This window comes from Rhincodon typus, chromosome 9, assembly GCF_021869965.1.
Source record: "Rhincodon typus isolate 14 chromosome 9, sRhiTyp1.1, whole genome shotgun sequence".
In the NCBI taxonomy this organism is placed as follows: Eukaryota; Metazoa; Chordata; class Chondrichthyes; order Orectolobiformes; family Rhincodontidae; genus Rhincodon; species Rhincodon typus.
Genome location: NC_063340.1, coordinates 58,895,809 through 58,916,655, shown reverse-complemented (window position 1 = coordinate 58,916,655; position 20,847 = coordinate 58,895,809). Strand labels below are relative to the sequence as shown.

The window sequence follows — 20,847 nt, the reverse complement described above, 5'->3', positions numbered from 1 at the left end:
TATTTCAAAACCCCCTTCCCCTCCCCCTTTTCTGATGAAGGGTCTAGACCCGAAACGTCAGCCTCATCTTGCATTAGCACTTTATAGCCTACTGGTCTCTAAGTTTAGATCTTAACCATTGCTCCCATTTTCTTTAGGATACCTGTTGTTGGTAATGACTCTCTGGACCCTTTTTGTTTCTTTACTTATCCTATTTTTTTTTGTTTTTGCCTTGCATCAACTTCCCTTCTGTATGTTGATTCCTCTCTCATCATCCTTTCCCTGTTCCTAGTCTTGATTAAAACTTACCACATATCTTTACAAATTTTCATTCTGATGAAACTCAAAACATTATCCTCGGTTTCTCCATTGATGTGGCTTGACTTGCTAAGTATTTTCTGTTTTTAAATAATACAGTTTATGACTCTACTGTCCCTTCACTCCTTCCTCCAGTTGTGTCGTCGTCTTCTCATTCTACGGTGGAAAGGATAATTAGTTGACTTTGTTTCAGTCCTTAATCAAAGTCACAATTTGCTAGTCAGAAGTGAGTAAGAGAGATAAATTGATTCTGCTTTCTATTTTTCCCATCCACTCCTTTATGAAATGCCATATCTTTACTCTGGCTGTTTAAATGACCTTAGTTGATGAGAGTGTGACTTTTGGAGAAATGAGCACAAATCTGTATTCATTACTTTAGTGTACTGTGTAAAACTGTACTAAAGTACCATGTGCCCACATCATTGATGTTGTTACTTAGCAATATTTCCCCACATAAATGCTATTTTTCAGGTTTAGGAATCAAGGAGGTATTGTTGTGACATATTTATGTCCACAAAAAATGTAATCTTATAAATGTGCCACAAGAAATTCTTCTTTTGATTTGAATAATTACTGTATCAATAGTATATAATGTAGATAAAATATTTCCAAACTAACCTGATGATACAAAGTTCATTCCAACTTAAACTGAATTGCAAAGAAGCCGATTACTGCATATTAGATTTTGCAGTTTTGGACCTATCTATTTCTGACACTGAATTGGATACAACAGCTTTTGCCATTGCTGTAGTACAACGACATAATATTCACATTTGCCCCAGGGCTGTACTGTTTGTCTGATCTTTTTGTAAAGGTAAGATGTATTGATTAATCTGAGAGCAGGAAAGTGACTATGAACGTATTTGCTAACTTGCATGTCTTTGTGTACAGTGATAATGAAGAAGGCAGACATAACGGCTATGTTTTTGCTGAAATATCAAACGCTTCAGTTAACATCTGCTGTAGTCCCAGGGAGGATTGCTATACATTTGTGCATTATAGCAGGTTACAAAGTTATGGAACGATTATAGAATAATAGTTCAATAAGTAGAGCAAAAGTGTATTAATATATGGAACTAATGGACAACAAATAAGCAGACCTTGGATTTAATATTCACTATGGTCTTGGGCAAATCTCTTTACTAGCTTCATGTTGCTTCAGATGTTTTTTATGTAGCGACTCACATCATTCGGACATAATCTTTGTATCTTCACTACATCTATTGCCTCTCTCTCTTTGTTGCATCATGAAATCTTATTTAATCTTCTTGTTTTTTTTTCATTTGGTATCTACTCTGTCACAGATTTTCTTATCTGTTCTTCCTGCTCTCTCCTCGCATCTACTGGCTTAATTTCTATTTCACATTCTAATGAAAGGTAATCAACCTGACACATTAACAATGGGCAGATTCTTATAGAGGTCTGAGCGACATGGTCTATGGCAAGATTTGTGGTAGGATCGGACAAGAAGTGTGGTGAGCCGTGTCTCAATGCCAGGAGCATCTTGCTGCATCTCTTATGTTTTTACTGAGTGGCAACGTATGTTTCTTGATAGGCAGAGACAACTTGCCAATTAAGGGGTATTATAACTTGTTCAACCACTAGTTAGACCCACAGCTCATCTCATTAATATTTAGCTTCTTATTTTACCAAACATGCCAAACCAAGTCGACATTGAGAAACCTCGACAAGGAAACCAGCATGGGTACCAGACAACTTCAGCTTGCTGCTGGCTGTGATGAGCTTTCATGTTGCTCAGCACCACATAGCATCAAAGTGCATGATCCATGAGCACTACTAACCAACACTCCTTGTCCACTGAGTCTGGCATCCAGCATTGGACAACACTGCATGACCAACATGACCCCTCTCTGATCAACTTGCCAAGCTGTTGACGAAGCATAGTTTTGCATTACAGATCACAATAGCAACTAGTTTTGAAAGGCTTCTGCAAGGGCACTTTGTGTGCATTAGACACATATCCAACTCATGGATTAGACCAGGCTGCTTCCCAGGACTGCTTGTCGGTTTCTTAGCTTTCGCTCACTTCAAGCCTACCTTCATGCTAGCAGCATCAACACCTTGTCTTTCCTTGCTGTGCTAAATCATCCAGTCACACAACCAAGCAGCTTGCTTTGCTGGGCAGAGGTCCTCAGCCAAGGGGTGTACATCTTGCTGTACTGTAGTTGCTACGTCAATCTCAGATCAGCACCATGTGCCAGCAGCTTTGCGAAAAACACCCTGCAGGTGTAGCTAGCAGGCACCCATGTCTTAAAGTTTTAGGGGAGTAGTCCTCAATGAAGTCCATAGAGGGACGTCTCAGTCAAAGTATCCCGGAATGGTAAGTCCAGGGAATTGGATGTAGTCAGGCATTCTGTCAGGGTGTTCTAGGTCAGAGGGTCCATACTTCTGCAGTTTTGTTAGTGGATCATGGTCAGCACTATGACTCCATAGCAGCTAGTCTGAGGTTGGGCAGCACAGGTACGGATCTGTACATCCACCAGCCAGGAGTCTTGGCACTTCAGGACTGTCTATTTGGGTTACTCAAGGATGTGGGCCAGGGTCGGTCTTGTGGATCCAACCACAGAAACTAAGGTGAAAGGGTGGTGGGGACACAAGGAGGACTGCAGATATGGAAAGAACAGTCAGGAACCTATTTTTCATTATTGGGGGCTACAGGCTGCAGAGTGAAGAGGATATGAAAATTGTGAAGAGGGGCAGCATGCATTTGCAAAGAGTATACGTTAAAACATGGATGGGAATGGGTCATGCAGCAGGGTGATTTATTCACAGTTAGGAGCACTCAGGCTTCAAGAGGGGTTTGGTATATGACCACACTTGGCTCGATCACCTCATATGCCAGGGGCTAGGAAGGAAATGTAGACAGATGAAGACTGATGTAAGTGGATTGCATGGGGACCTGGGGTGATAAGTAACCTGCCGGTTTCATAAGAAGGGCTACCAGGATGGGAATCTCGATCTGTTGCCCGATTCTGCAACATATTTCATTATAGCCCACATTGCTCAGATGCCTTTAAGATTTTGCCAGAGTTACTCAATGGGAGATCCAAGGAACAGAACTAAGTTTAAAACCTCAACCAGTCCATTTGGGTTGATGTAAAGTTCAATGAGAGCAAAATGCAGGATGCACCTTCTAGGAGGCCAACTTTGGTTTATGGTCCAGACCAAACTGTCAACTCTATGGGCTGAATCCTATGTATTTTTGGCTAAGTGCATGTTACGTTGAGTTTTTGTTTTTGCGCGGATTCTTGCTACAAGGCCCAACATGATTTCTCCTAGATCTTACCAAATGTGCTTCATTATCTACCTTCCTTGCCCCTGTGGTGTCCCTCACATCCAATGCTATCCCCATCTTACCACACACCATTCCTGGAACAACTTGCTGCTTACCAGATACTGAAAGTGATGGAGTCTTAACTCACTAGTCAAAACCAATCTGCTTAAGCCAAATGCCTCAAATTCTAGATACTTTTAGTCAGGCTATTTTCTGAGTCTGAGTATTTTTCACCAGTGTGCCAATGGCACTATTTGGTATGTACTTAAAATTGCCCTCTTGTTGCATAATAAGCAGTTGCATTCTGCTCAAACGAGAGGAAGTAAATTTGGTGAGCTTTTCCTATCTGCAACAACAGTATCAATTATTGGATTGGCTAATTTAACTGTCGTACCAACCATTTAAAAGGGATAAAGAAGATAACGCCTCTTCTTTATGAAATTTAGGGATTAATTGGACAAATTTAGATATCTCAACCTTTGGGTCTGAGTTAGAGGTGGCTTCTTCTGCAGAAGTCCATTTAATGGGCACATTGAAATTCTTTCTCTCAACTCAAACTGTTTCATAGAGTCATAGAATCATACAGCACAGAAACAAACCCTTTGGTCCAACTCATCCATGCTAACCGAGTTTCCCAAACTAAACTAGTCCCACTTGCTAGCATTTGGCCCATATCCCTCTAAACCTTTGCTATTCCTGTACTTATCCACATGTCTTTTAAATGTTGTAACTGTACCTGCATCCACCACTTCCTCTGGCACTTCATTCCTCACATGAGCCATCCTTTGTGTGAAAAAGTTGTCTTTCAAGTTCCTTTTAAATCTTTCTCCTCTCACTTTAAAAATATGCCCCTAGTTTTGAATTCACCCACCTTATGGAAAAGACCTTTGCTTTCACCTCATCTATTTCCCTCATGATTTTATAAACCTCTATAAGGTCACCCCTCAACCTCCTACGCTCCAGTGAAGAAGTTCCCATCCTACCCAGCATCTTCTTGTAACTCAAACCCTCCAGTCCTGGCAACATCCTGGTAAACTTTTCTGAACCCTCTCCAATTTAATAATATCCTTCTTGTAGCAGGGAGACCAGAACTGTACACTGTACATCCTGTACAACTTCAACATGACATCCCAATTCCTATGCTTAATGGTCTGAGCAATGAAGGCAAGAGTGCTAAACACTGTCTTAACCACTCTGTCTACCTCTGATGCAGCTTTCAAAGGACTATGTACTTGAACCCGGAGGTCTCTCTGTTCGACAACACTACCCAGGGCCCTACCATTAACTGTATAAGTCCTGCCCTTGTTTGTTCTACGAAAATTCAGTACCTCACATTTATTCAAGTTAAACTCCATCTGCCACTTCTCAGCCCATTGATCCAATCGATCAAAATCACTTTGTAATCTTAATAACCTTCTTCTCTGTTGATTAGGCCACCAATTTTGGTGCCATCCACAAACTTGCTAAAGCTCTCTTACTCTTTCTCCTTTTACCTTTCCTCAAATTCCTCTTCCAATTTCCACTGTCATTTCTGTCTCCCATCCCTCTCTGTCTCACCTTGCTATTCCTGGAATTCTCTTTCTTCCCTTTTCTGTTGGAATTCTCATTCTAATCTCTGATGCTCCAATTTTAGTTTATCTGTATTCCTAGTTTTTACTTCTACATATTTTGTTACCCATTTTGAAATTTTGGTTTTCTTGGCTTTCAGGCAGATCCTCACCTCCAAGTGCCTAGCTACACCTTTTAATTCTTACAAGGACAGCAATATTTTTTCATAAGTTATCTTATCCTTTTCAAAACTTTGACATCAAATGTAGACATCTTAAACTTTATTAAATATCAAAGTAAACCTTTTCAAGTCTTGTTTTTAATAGCTTTTGAAAAAATAATTTATTTTCCCCAATACAATTTTTTGATTAGTCTGTGGGAACTATTGCAGAAACTAAGCCTCCAATTTTGTTGCAACTAAGTAAGAAGGGTGGATCAGCTTGAAGGGTCTAGGCCCGAAACGTCAGCCTCTCTGCTCCTATGATGCTGCTTGGCCTGCTGTGTTCATCCAGCCCTGCACCTTGTTGTCTCGGATTCTCCAGCATCTGCAGTTCCTACTATCTCTCCCCCTTAACCTCCTTGGTTGACTGCATCAAAGATTTGTGTTCTTTTTAGTGTTAAGGGTTTACATTTCAGTAATAAAAATGTACTTATTATATCAATAGGGAGCCAATTACTTGGTTTTCTTCAGTGAAAGAAAGAGCAATTTCATTAACTGCTAACTCAGGGGATAAACAATGAAGATGCAAATTTAAGCAGACTTACACACAAATGCAATGTTGAAAAGAGATAGTGCCCAGTACAAAAGGAATAAAATTTTAAATTGAGACCACAGTTATTTAACTGATGTCTTGTATCCTTAGTAGTTGAAAATATTTCCATTGTCCTTGAGTTCTCCGTGTTTTGATGTTTCTTTTTAATGTTTATTTTTAATCCATTCTGTCACTGGCCACTTTTCATGGAGAGGCTAAGAGAGTTCTGCAGTTGTAAATCTATCTTCCCTGCTCTGCCGAAAGTACTTCCCCGAAATACAAGTTGGTTTGTGAAATTCCAAATCTGAATTCACTCTTATCAAGCTTGATAATTGCAGGTGATGCCTTTCATCTTCAATATATGAAATTTATGCGAATGTGAATCAGAATAGGAGATTAAGACCGTTCCACGCCTAAGTCAAGCAGTTTCAATGTATTTTGATGAAATATTAATTTCAGTTCTGATGAGTTCATTTATCCATTTTGGTTTTATGGAGCTTGGTGGTCAGCTGATTGCTGTGGCCATTTTAAGTCAGTGTTTGTCTTTCTGTTTAAACCTATTCTGTCCATGAAAGTCTCAGGTATTAAAATCAGATAATGAAATTTAATAATCAAATCATAATTACAATTATTATATTTTATCACCATTGTGACGTGTTGAAAATAAAAACAGTGTATAAAATCTTTTATAACATTAGTTATGCATAACTAATTATCTTTCTTGTATTAAGTTTTCAATGATTGAAAATGTAGTTATTTGCATTTACAGACATCTTTAATGCGTTACTTTTCTTTATAGAATCATAGCATCCCTACAGTGTAGAAGCTGGCCATTTGGCACATTGAGTCCACACCAACCCTCCAAAGAGCATCCCACCCAGACCCACACCCCCACCCTATCCCTGTATCCTTGCATTTCCCATGGTTGGTCCACCTAACACATATCCCTGGACACTATATGGGCGATTTAGCATGGCAATCCACCTAACCTGCATATCTCCGGACTGTGGGAGGAAACCGGAGCACCAGGACAAAACCCAGGCAGAGATGGGGAGAATGTGCAAACTCCACGCAGACAGTCGCCCGAGGTGGGATCAAACCTGGGTCCTGGTCCTGTGAGGATGCAGTGCTGCCCCACACTGTGTAATCTATATTACAATGTTCTACTTGATTGTTCACATAAAGATAATTTAGTTCAGGTAGGAAATAGTTCAAATTCAGTTTAAGTGTATTCTGAAAAGTCATAGTCCTCACTATTGTTATCATCAATAAGTCTCAGTCACACCCACAGGGTTAAATCTTATGAACATTAAACTTTAACTGGGAAGCTGTTCTATAGTTTGTTCTATAGTTCTCATACAACAGTGCAATGTGGTGTAGTACTGGAGTAACAATGATTTTTATTGGAGAGAATACAAGCAATAGTTGTGCCAAAAAGAATTTGGCTTTGTTACAGTTGAAGTTATTTGTTTTTTTTATGTTCCACAGGACATGTCAGCAAGAGGATCTTCTGCACAGCTACCAAAAGCTTACGATCCAGAACCTGTATCTAAGTATGGCACACTGGATGTCACTTTTGATTTTGACTCACAAGCACAGAAACTTATGGTAACAGTAACAGCTGTTACAGACATTCCAACACATAACCGAACTGGCAACAGTTCATGGCAAGTACATCTTGTGCTACTACCCACAAAGAAACAAAGATCAAAGACAAGTGTCCAGCGGGGGCCTTGTCCTGTCTTCACAGAGGCATTTAGGTTCAATCGCATTGAGTCTGAGATGATTGGTAATTATGCAGTGCGATTTAGGCTCTATAGTATACGACGCATGAAAAAAGAAAGGATTGTTGGTGAAAAGGTATTCTATCTCACCAAGCTAAATCTCCAAGGCAAGATGTCCGTTCCAATTGTGCTGGAGCCTTGTGGCAGCCTCACTGTAAGTAATTCAAATTAAAATGAAGCAATAGTCATAATTGTTTTTTTACTGTGCTCTACTGGTTAAATGATCATTGCAAGAAGGCTATTCGTGCCACTGGATAATATTTGAGTGTGAAAACCGTTGTCTGTTGCCTTTTTATATGTCAATTAACAATCATGACATTTTGTTTTGATTTTCTGCAACATCTCCTCAACTTAGAGCTTTCAAAATGAAAGGTAACAAACTATATAAAATAAAGGACCATGTAACATTTCATGAGTGTTAAAGGATATATTTTTGTGAGCTAGATGCCTGACATAACACATAAATTCATGAAAATGATCAGAAATCTATAATTGATCTCTGTTTACCCGGAATGCACTAATCTCCTCATTTGACACCCCACACTTACCCAATCCCATACAATCGAAAGATGGCTGATGACGAATTTTAAGGATTCTCAAGTGAATAAGCAGCTAAGTCCACACAGGACACTTAGAGGACTTTTGTGGCTTGTCAGTGAAATTTATCCTATCTGTCATGCAGTTGGTTTGCAAAGTTAACTGAAGTTGGAAGAATTCCAGTGTTAAGTTACAGGGCCACCCTTCTAGATCTCAGTGAATTAAGGTTGAGTCAAAGAAATACATAAGTTAAATGGTATTCAGTCACATGATTTTTTTCCATTACCCAGTAATTTTATATTAAATATTGTTTTTTCTTCTTTTGCTAATTTCTCATTGTCCTGAAAATAACAACTCACATTGAGATACATTTCTATAAGTGACAGAACCTTCCAGAATTTTGCAGCACGAAGATGATTGTCATCATCGGCAATCACTTGCCAATGAGTATGACTGTCCACCTAGAAAATTCCATGTCACTAGTCATAGGTTCTGTGTGTCCTTGCATGGCTGATGAGCTCAATCCTAGAGCTATCTCCATTCACACATTTGTCAGGTATTTCCAGGAAGTGGAAGTGGCCCTTGGTCTTGAGAGCATTGGCATTCCTTTCTCTGGTTCCTTTTCTATATTTCCTCTTGTCAATGGGTGTTCTCGAAAAATTGTTACCCTTCAAACAGGAGTTTCCACCAAGTTGATTTCTTCTGAATAAGGATCTCCCGTGCGTTGACATTTATGTTGCATTTCTTGAGTGAAATCTTCAGAGAGTCTTGGAAACACTTCCTTTGCCCTCCGATCATCGGTGTACCTTCCTTGAGCTGGGTGAAGAAGATTTGCTTTGACAGAAAGAACTCAGGCATCCTAAGCCTATGGCCAGCCCAGTAGAGTTGGTTTGGCTGATCATGGCCTCAATGCTGGTGCTATTAGCTGCTTCAAGGACGATAATGTTAGTATAACTGTCCTCCTAGCTGATGTAGAGAATCCATCTCAAACAACATTGGCACTTCTCAAGGTTCCATCAATATGTAGTCCAAGTTTTGGAGCTATATAGATGAGTTGGAAGAATGATTGATTGCTTTGTACACAAGGATCTTGTAGGCACATGGATGTCACGGTCATTGAAGACTCTGACCTTAGGCATCTCAAGGCGTTGCTCACAGATTGGCCGTGATGTTGAATCTCGTCATCGATGTCAATCTTACTTTCCCAGGTAAGGGAAATGCTCCACGTTTGGGAGGATTTCTCCATTGATCTTCATGGAGAGATGGATTGGAACTTGGCCTGGGATGGTTTGGTAAAGATTTTGAGTCTTCTTGAAGTTGAGTCTGAGACCAGTTCTTCAGTATGTTTCTGCAAAGGCATTAAATGAGACTTGAAGATTTTCTTTTGATGAGCAGAGATGACGTTGTCATCCTTATATCGAAGTTTCACAAGTGACATCAGTGTCGTTTTCTTCTTGGATTTGGACCAGTTGAAGTTGAAATGTTATTGTTCAGTTTACACCTTGTAATCAATTGTCCAGTAATTCAACAGGGGCTCCATCTGTCACCTTCAGATAGTAAGACCATAAGACCATCAGATACAGGAGCAGAATTAGGCTGTTTGATTCATCGAGTCTGCTCTGCCACTCAGTCATGGCTGATTTGTTTCTCAATGCCATTCTCCTGCCTTCTCCCCATAACCCCCAATCCCCTTCCCAATCAAGAACCTATCTATCTCTGTTTTAAATACATTCAATGACTTCGCCTTCACAGCCCTCTGTGGCAACGGATTCTATGGACTAACCACTCTCTGGCTGAAGAAATTGCTCCACATCTTCGTTTTAAAAGTTGTCCCTTCATTCTGAGGCTGTGCCTTCGAATCCTAATCTCTAGGACGAGTGGAAACATCTTCTCCTCATCCACTTTTTTCAGGTCTCTCAGAATTCTGTAAGTTTCAATCAGATCCTCCCTCATCCGTCTAAACTCCATCGAGTACAGGTCCAGAGTCTTCATTCCTGGGATCAATCTTGTGAACTTCCTTTGGATGTCCTCTAAAGTCAGCACATCTTTCCTCAGATATGGGACCCAAAACTGTTCACAATATTCAAAACATGATTTCACCAGAGCCGTATACAGCCTCAGCAGAACATCCGCGGTCTTGTCTTCTAGCCCTCTTTGAAATAAATGCCAACATTGCATTTGCCTTCCCAACTGCCAACTGAACCTGCATGTTAATCTTGAACTAGGCTCCCCGGTCTCTTTGTGCAGATTTTAGAAGCCTTTCCCCATTTACAAAATAGTCTATGCCTCTATTCTTCTTACTAAAATCCATAACCTCATACTTTCCCACATTGTATTCCATCTGCCACTTCCTTGTCCACTCTCCTGGCCTGTCCAAGTCCTTAATATGTTTCTTATTCTTTAGAATGAATTTCAGCTTGCCTCCCAAATTACCCCCAGAAGCTCCTGCCATTGCTGCTCTACCATCTTCCCTGCTAGGCTTCTCCTTCTCTGGCCAGCTTCTCCCTCATGTCTTTGTAGTTACCTTTACTCAATTGTAGTGCCATTACATCTGATTCCAGCTTCTCCCTCTCAAACTGAAGGTGAATTCAATGATATTATAGTCACTGCTCCCTAGGGGTCCCTTCAGCTTAAGCTCTGTAACTAAAGTTGCCCCATTACACACCACCACATCCAGAGTTGCCTGTTCCCTAGTGTGCTCTACCACAAGCTGCTTCAAAAAAAACCTCATAGACATTCCACAAAGTTTCTTTCTTCAGATCCGCCACCAACCTGATTTTCCCAGTCCATCCACTTATTGAAGACCCCCATGATTATTGTACTAGTGCCTTTCTTACATGCCTTTTCTATCTTCAGATTTATTTTCTTACCTATATCCTGACTACTGCCAGGAAGCCTGTACACAAATCTCATCAGAGTCTTCTTTCCTTTGTGATTCCTCAACTCACCCACACATGGGGTAGAGTTCCAATTCTGTATCACTTCATGCATTGATTTAATTTCATTTCTTAACGACAAGGCAACTCCCGTCCCCTCTGCCTGTCCTTTTGATAGGACGCATATCCTTGGATATTTGGCTTCCAGACCTGATCTCCTTGCAGCCATGTCTCTGTGATACCCATAATGTTCTACTTGCCAATTTCAATTTGTTCTACAAGCTCATTTTCCTTGTTTCGTATGCTACATGCATTTAGGTACAATACCCTCCGTCCTGTATTGACTGCCCCACTTGTCATAGTTGTCCCCTTATCTGCTGTGCCTGAAGTTAATTCCTGATACTTTCTATTCTCTCTGTCGTATTACTTGCTCTGGAAACTTTAATAATTTAATATAGAAATGGTTGAAATAAAATTATTTTTCTAACTAATGATACAAAAATTATGAGTCCAAATGCCATCATGGCATATTGAACATTTTTATTTTGTTTCTAAAAGTTCTGAAAAATAAACAGATTGATATCAATAAAAGGAACCATAAAGCTGTTATGGCTTGTAGTAAAAAACGACTGATTTATTCCTGTCATGTACACGGGGAAACCTGCCATGCTTACTCAGTCTGTAATTCCAGTCCCATATCAATATAGAGATAGTAAGAACTGCTGATGCTGGAGTCTGAGATTACACAGTGTGGAGCTGGAGAAACACAGCAGGCCAGGCAGCATCAGTTGAGCAGAAAAGCTGACATTTCAGGTTGGGACCCTTCTTCAGACCCTTTCTGAAGAAGGGTCCCAACCCGAAAAGTCAGCTTTCCTGCTCCTCTGATGCTGCCTGGCCTGCTGTGTTCCTCCAGCTCCACCCTGTGTTATCCCATATCAATGTAGTTGACTCTTAACTGTTCTCTGGAATGATGAACAAGTCTCTTAGTTATACTAAACTGCTAGCACTAATTTGAGTATTAGCCCTGCTACCAGGACAACTAAGTGTGCGAAATAAATTGTGGTCTCACTGTTCACATACTGAGTATGAACGAAAGAAGATGAGAGGATGGCAAGGTATTCATGCCGTTTAAATAACAATATGAGCAAAATGAGAATATCTAAGGTCACAGATTGAAATATCAATCAAGATCATAATTAATTCCAGTAATGACCTACTGATAGCACAGTTCATTGCCTAAACATTTATTACAAACTCATCTAATGGGATTCTTTATCAAGCAAAATTCAGAAAATGCTATTTATTCATCATTTAAATTTACCAAAGGACGACGTTTATAAGAATTGTGTCACATATCAAAAACCAAACAAAGATGCTATATAATGGAGCTGTGCTTGTAGCTATCCAATTTGGCAGCTCATCCTTCGTCAGTGATGAGTTTAATATCCAGGACAGTTAAGTACTCTATCTTTCAGTGTAGTAGTGATCTCTGTGGCCCATGACAACATGCAGCCAAGTGTCCACAACAACATTTTGCAACATCAAGCTTTGACTGAATATAATGTGAGGTTCCTGTTTGGTTAGTTCAATGATTTAAAATATTGCTTTAGCATGTTAATGACAGCCGTATTTTTCATATGTCAGTTGTTGTAGCTGTATAGGAGTTATCCAGACGTCTCATGCCACATGGTTACATTGTGCAGCCCATAGATACAATAAGAGTTAAATCTGCTTTGTTGTTTCAAAATATTACCAGAAATTATTACTTCAAAATTCTGCTTCTAAATTTTGTGCCTAGCTCCTCGTACTGACTATACAGAACCTCTTTCTTGTCCTGCCTATGTCATTGATACCTACATGGCCAACTGGCCTCCTCTCAAATTCCTTTCCAGCCCTCAGCAGATGTCCCAAATCCTGGCACTGGGCACTCAACACAGCTTTCTGGACTCTCACTCTTTGCTGCAGAGAACAACGTCAATTCCTATTATTTTGTTACCTGTTGTCAGTGCAGTCGGTCCTGATATAACGGATAGTTCCGTGCTAATGCGATCTTGCCTTATAAGAAAATAGCGCAATAGCTGCGCCATTTAAACTAATGGTGCCAGAATTGCGTTATAGCCAATACAGGTAAGGAAAGTTCGTGTTCTACAGATAGCGGCCTAAATTCTTCACTTGCGTTAAAGCCAATTTGCGTTGAAGAAACACGCGTTATAGCAGAACCAACTGTATGTCATTTTTAGCACCCCTCAACTTGAATGACTTCTTGTACCATATTATCTCGGTCAGTTAGCTCATCCACCCTGCAGCCCTTACTCTCATCCAAACAAGCTGAAAGAACTTCAAAATTGTTGGACAATTGCAAAGGCTGCAGCTCTTGGGCTCCTGCCTCCTTCATTCCAGTCACACTGTTTTGTCCCTAACCACTGACTTAATCAGAGGATCCTATCCTAAAGAGTATGATTGCTTCCTGGTGTAAAACATTCAGGTAACTTAACTCCACCCTGATGTTTTGTAGTATCTGCAGCTCAGCCTCCAATTCATAAACTCAAAGCTGAAACTTCTATAGCTGTGAATACTTACTGCAGACGTATTTGCCCTGGATCATACTGGCATCCAGGTCGCAGGCATGACGCATCATCTGTCCTGACAGTTTAATTTCTTTTAATTAGCTACTTAATTTTTTTTCAATTTAGTTATTTTCCCTATATATTACATATATTTATTAACTTTACCGTCAATTCCTATACTATTTTAAGCCTTAGGAATAGACCTTAATCATTTATACCAGATACTCACCAAATAGTTAGCTTCCTCACTTGTAATGGAATAAGAACCAATTCCTAGAGAGTGTAAAGGTTAGAAAAAGCAAAAGCAGGGCAGCATCTCCTTTCCCCCTTAATTCCACTAATCAGTGACCACCCAGCACTCTATTTAGAGCTACAGTTAGTGCTAAATTGCACAGAGTTGCCTGTTTTTATATGCCTTTGAAACAAAAGAGCTAGTTCATCTCAGTCACAGGAAAAATAGTTTCAACTGCTTTCCTTAATTATCTAACTTCATCAGCTTTTCCTGTGGAGACCTTGTAAAACCCTGCTGTAGGCTGGGAAATTTAGAATTGAAACAGTAGATTTCAGTTAATTGCGAAATACAAACAGAATTAGATTTTTACAGAAAGATTAAAATCCCTTATTCACCAACTGCCTGCAACCGGATAAAGTATCAGAAGGTTGCAGAGGTGACTCTCAGCAGTTCCCCAAAGTTCCCTTCCCAATACTGGGCCTCTCAATCACACACTGAGTGCATTTTATCAAGGGGCTCCCCCACCCCATCCTTAGCTCTGCACGGGTTTGCTTGTTGTGCTCCCTGCATGGTGAGCCTCCTGCCCACCAACGGGTTAATACCAAGGACCTTTCTGCTTCAGACCTCAAGGGGTTAAAATGGAAAGGGGCTCATGTCACTGCATACTATCCTCCTCCCTTATTAATTGTGCATCCCCTCTGCCCAAAGAAACTCCTCATGGGGAGGGGACACTAAATTTCACCTCAAAGTTGGAATTAAAAAAAGAGAAAGAGAAAAGGATTTAAGACTGTATTTGGAACATTTGTGGCAGTTGTTGCATGGGATAAGGTAGCAAATCCAGAGTAGAGGTAAAGTTGCCAGAGTCCACGTGGACCATAGGACTGCTGTCTTATTAGAGAGAGACAATTGGTGGTGGTTTAACCTGAATGTAAGATTTTTAACTTGCATGTAGAGTGGGATGAACAGACTAGCATATGTCGGAAAATTGATGAGTTTTTTGAGTTTGTCCAGGGTTTTTTTTGTATCCTAGAACCAACAAGGAGAATTTAACGAGATTTATTAATATGTAATGAGCCAGATTTAGTTTACAGCCTAACAGTTTTTGAGCACCCATCTGATAGCTATCATAATGTGATTGAGTTCAACATAATGAATTAATTATGAAGATTTAAGATTTAGATAAAGTTAACCTCAATGCAATGATACAGAGTAAGGCCACCATAAACAGCGACAACATAAAGCTAAAAGTAAAAGTATAGAAAATATACCAAGAAAAGAAAGATCCTGTCAAATGAGCGAGAAACTAACCACTTCAAACAGTAACAAAACAGATAATAAAAGCTACAAATATAGTATGAAAACGTCAAAATCACAGTTATTTTATAATTATTTTAAGAAAGATGAGTTGGTCTGAAGCATTATGGGTCCCTTGAAAACTGATAACAGTGTTATTGCTGATAAAAATATGGAAATGTTAGATAAGCTTAAAAATTACTTGAGAGTGTTTACAGCAGAGAAATATGCCAGGTCTCACAACTAGATTTATTCTGAATCAGGGACAAGGAGTCAATAAAATGAAGTAAAACAAGAACACTTGAAAGTAAAGAACTAGAGTATTGCTGGGTGAAAGAAACATGCTGTGAAAGCTTTTTGTCTTGCACTCATCAGGATGGAATTGTAAGAATACCAAATCTCAAAGCAAACAACAGTTAATACTGCATGAGGAGAGGGTGCTGATTGGTTGATACATGGACCCTGGTAGAGAGCATGGAGAATGCAATGGGGAGCATTTAACTGCCAAGCCTTTTGATTTAAATTCAAACCATGCAAGTGAGCTATAATTGATCAAAGTTGTACCATTGGGAATGAGCCAGGGATTGGTTGCCCTCCAAGTTTCTGTTTGTTCAAAAAAGGCTCATGTTCTTTTGGTTTACAAAGGCTAGGGCTTTCCATGTGAATATAGTTTCCAGCATCTATAAGTGAGCCTCAATGCCAGCCCAATTGATAATCATAAATTGGTTGTTTGTTACTAATTCTTGCTAAGAATTAAACTATCAGGATTGCTTAGCAAGTTTGTCTAATCATATCTAATGTTGGACACTTTGTTTTCAGTTCTGCAAGGGTGGATTTGTTGAGTATGCTCAGTACTCTGCCTGTTGCAAACAACCAAACGGATGTATTATTGAGATAATAAGGTGTAGAGCTGGATGAACACAGCAGGCCAAGCAGCAACAGAGGAGCAGGAAAGCTGACGTTTCGGGTCTAGACCCTTCTTCAGAAAATGATATTATTGTGGTTAGGACATACAACCATCGTACCTGGCATCGTACCAGAACTGAAACTTGTACATTACATTTCTCAAGTGTATGACAGACATCTTTTTGGCTTTAGCAGCTTCCTGATTGTAATATCACTCATGTCAATGCTACTGCATGGCAGTAGTGGCATGTAATGGCTGGCTTCACCTCTTGCTCTTCTCCTGTCCTTTGTGTCCTCTGTTGAAGCCCTTCACCCAGAAAACATTGTGTGTCCTTACCGCCCTCTTCCAAATTTTGTTTGTTCATCAGCAGACAAATGATGGTCAGGGGATTTAGCAAAAGGTTTCCTTCCCATGTTTGACTTGATGCTATTGACATAAAGACTGGAGTTATTGTTGAGGACTCACAGGCCCAGTCCCGCTCCCAACTGTATACCACTGTTCCGCCACATTGGGTGAGTTTATCCTGCTGGTGAGACAGGACATACCCAGGAATGATAATGGAGGAGTCTGAGACATTGAGAGAGCCATAATTCAATGACAGTGATTATGTCTGGTTGTTGCTTGATTAATCTGTGTGTTAAAGGACTTTGCGGGGTTGACTGAGTGTGACTTTGCTGTTTATGGTGCTGTGGTGTATGGCAAGTGGTCCATTTGAAAAAGTCTAATAGGAACAAAATTACAGCTTTTTGTTTAAATGGATGGCTTCATAAGGCATTTCCGATGAATGCTAAGAGTAAACTATATTGCTGTGGATTTCTAGTCATCTTTTAGCCAGATCTGTTAAGGATAGCAGACATTCCTCCCAGAAGGAGATTCGTGAAATTGGTGTGCTTTCAAGACAATCTGTTAATTTCATGGTCACAGGTTGAAAACTAGCTTTTCATGAATTTAAAATTTTGCAGCTGTTGCGATATGATTTAACACGATATAATACATCTCCAGGCCCCAGTCAAAGCCTCTGGATTACTAGGCAAGAAACACCACAATGATACAATTCTCAAATATGATTTACAGAGTTCTCTCGTGAGACCTGAACAACTCACCATTTTTATTAAAAACCCACATATTCATGTTTACAGATGATAGAAAGGTAGGCAGCAAATTACACAGGAATATTAATAGATCAAGTGGAAATGTGGGAATGGACTTGATGATGGAGTCATCCTCTTTGGTAATTAAAGACAAAGACAGGATGCTTCTAAAATAGTGAGAAACAGGAAACAATGGAAGTCTAAAGAGGTCTAAGGGTCCAGCAACATAGTATGCAAGCCATATAATGATATTAGGTCAAATGAACAAAAGCTTAGTCAAAGAAGTATATTTAAATAAATATTCAAGAGGAAGAAAACAAGATGGCGAGGTGGAGGAGGAAGGAATTCCAGACTTTCCATCTAGGCAGTTGAGCAACAGCCACCAAAAGTGGAACAGTTATAATTCGGAATGTACAAGATGCCAGAATTGGAAGAACACAGATATGTCAGAGGGTTGCAGGGTTAAAGGAGATTACTGGAATGGAAAAAGGCAATGCCATGGAGGGTTTTCAAAACAATGATAAGAATTGCCACTTACCTGAGAGTCAGAGTAGGATTAGGCCTGTGAGGGAGCAAATTGGAGCAGGCAAGTCTAAACAGCAGCTCAGCCTCGAGGCCTACATCACTTACCTGAGAGTTGGAAAGGGATTAAAACTGCAAGGGAGCAACTCATAGCGCGAGAGTATAAATTGCTTTTGAGACTTGAGGCCTGCACCGCTTACCCTGGAAGTCGAGTGGGATCAGACCTGTGAGGGAGCAACTTGGAATGGGAAAGTATAAATTGAGGCCAAGGCTTGAGACCTGCATCCTACCTGGGAGTTAGTGCAGAATAATTCCAAACAGCTGAGTTTCAAAAAAAAACCCAGAGTGACACAACAGAAAATGTATGCTAAGAAATTGTATCAGGGTCTGTCTGTAAATTAGAAAATATTTTAAAGAAGTAGTTTAACTGAGAAATACCAGAAATAAATGGAAGTCAGGTACAAGTAAACAAGAGTAGAGTAAGGGAAGTAAAGTTAATGTAAAGGAGGTAAGTTTGAGACATGGCACCACGGTTGGTTAAGTGGAATGTGTGACCTGTAATATTTGCTAAGTCATGGACCCTACCCTAGATTACCACAAGTGCACAAAATGCTTTCATCTGTAGAAACTTAGGCTCCGGGTTTCAGAGCTTGAGCAGTGGCTGAAACACTGTGGCACATTCCGTAAAGTTGAGAGTTATATGGATAACACGCTCAGAGAGATAGTCACACTACAATTTATGGGCCTGGAGGCAGGAAGGGAATGGCCAGGAATTCCAAGAGAATTAGGCAGGAGTCTCTTGGGGTCCTGTTCACATATTGGTTTTCTGTATTAGAAGTGGATAAGGGTGCTGGTTCCCCATGGGAATGGAGTCAAAGCCACATTTGTGGCTGCACAAGAGCACAGGAAGAAGAAAGTGGAGTGGTAGAGATAGGATGATTCCTTGTTAGGGGAACAAAAGGTGTTTCTGTGGCTGTAGACATGACTTCCAAGATGATATGTTGCCTACCAGATACCAGGGTCAAAGATGACACGGAGCAGACATGCTTCTGGGAGAGGGTGAACAGCCAGAGGCCATGGCCCATTGCCCTAGGTAGAAAGAAGCATATGGTCCTGCAATCAGAATTTAGGGAGATACGTAGAAAATTAGCAATTAGCAATGTATTAATGTCCACATTACTCCAGTGCCATGTGCAAGTAAGTACAGAAATAGGAGGATCTGGGAAATGAATATGTGACTGGAAAGATGGAGCAAGAGGGATGGTTTTAGATTCTGGGACACGGGCACTGGCTGTGGGGAAGTTGGCACCTGTACATGTTTGACAGATAGCACCTGAACAGAGCTGGGACTGAGTGCCTTGTGGGCCTTTTTGCTAGTCCTTTGGGAGATCTTTAACTAGCCTGGTAGGGGATAGTAGAGAAAAATATCAGAATACAGTTAGCACTAGCCAATAGCAAGTTAGTAGGTAAAGTCGGAGTAGGGCAGGGAAAAAAAGTCTAAACCTGGGTTACTGTGCAAGAATGTGAATGCATGGATGTAATAAATAAGATTGCCAAGTTATAGGTGCAGATTGTCATTTGGAAATATAATGTTGTGGCAATAACGGAGACGTGGTTTGAAGAAGGGCAAGAAATGACTGTTAAATAATCCTGGGTACAAGATAGAAAAGGGAGGAAAGGAAGAGCCGTGGCTGTATTGGTTAAGGAAAACGTGGTTGTGCAGGAGAATGGGGGTGTCTCAGAGGGGTCAAGAACAGAATCAATTAGGCTAGAGATATGGAACAAAGAGGATGCAGTTACATTGCTAGGTATAGCCTAGAGACCACCAACTAATGGGAAGAAATCTGCGGAGAAATTACAGAGACATGCCAATATTATAGAATAGTTATAATGGGGGACTTCAATTACCCTAATACAGATTGGGATACTGGTAGTGTAAAGGACAGGAAAGGGCCAAGTGTTCCTGGACTGAATTCAGAAGAGTTTCTTACACTGGTATATGTCCAGTCCAAGAAGAAAGGATGCAACTAGTTCATGGAAATGAGTGGGCCAAGTAGACCAAGAGCCAGTGAGGGAACATTTAGGAAACAGCAGTTGTTGTATTGTAAAGTTCAGGATAATGATGGGGAATGATGTAAGACAGTCCAGAGTAATAAAAATCAATTGGTGACTTCAGTGGGGCAAGAACGGAGCTGGGCAGGATAGCTTTGAATGAGAGGTTAGCAAGTAAAGCTGGAACTGAACAATGGGCTATCTTCGAAGGGGGGATGGATCAGATACAGTCATGGTATATTCCCTCAAATGGAAAAAGTAAAAGAAACAATTCCAGAGCTTCCTGGAAGGGAGATAGAAATTAAGACAAAGGAGACGTGTGCTAATGACAGATATCAGGTGGATAATACAATTGAGAACAAACAGGAATACAGAAGGTTAAAAGGGGAGGTGAAAAGGCAAATTAGAGAAGCAAGGAGAAATTATGAGAAAAGACTCACAACCAACGTAAAGGAGTGTCCAAAGTCTTCTATAGACATATAAATAGTACAAGAATCGTAAAATGAGGATTTGAGCCAATTAGAGGCCAAAAGGAGATTTTCGCATACAGGCAGGTGTCATGGCTGAGGTTTTGAATGAATATTTTGCATCAAAATTACCAAAACATGAGATGCCACCCAGATGATGGTGACAAGGGAGGAAACTCTATCACGAGAAGAATTCAAAATTGATAATGTAGAAGTGTTGGATAGACTGTTGGTACTGAAATTTAACTAGATAGCAGGACCGGATGAGATGCATCCAAAGAAGTTGAAGGATGTGATGGTGGAAATTGCAAGGGCACTGACCTTAATCTTTCAGTCTTCCCTAGACTCAAAGGAGGTGTCAGAAGACTGGAAAATTGTAGACGTTACATCTTGTTCAAGACAGGTTGTAAGGATTAATCCAACAATTATGGAATAGTCAGTTTACTTTTGGTAGTGGGGAAGCTTCTAGAAACAATTATCTGGGATAGAATTAGTCATCTCATGGAAAAACATGGGTTGATTAGGAAGAGATAGTAGGAACTGCAGATGCTGGAGAATCTGAGATAACAAGGTGTAGAGCTGGATGAACACAGCAGGCTAAGCAGCATCAGAGGAGCAGGAAGGCTG

General features: G+C 40.2%; 1 protein-coding gene across 1 annotated transcript in view; it reads left to right on the top strand.

The window, feature by feature from the left end:
* The window catches only part of syt14a (synaptotagmin XIVa), a 197,740-nt gene that overhangs the window by 135,218 nt on the left and 41,675 nt on the right, over positions 1-20,847 (top strand). The window contains exon 6 of the mRNA XM_048600781.1: positions 7,381-7,830. Within this exon, the coding sequence (XP_048456738.1) occupies positions 7,381-7,830 (450 nt within the window). The remainder of the gene's footprint in view (positions 1-7,380; positions 7,831-20,847) is intronic.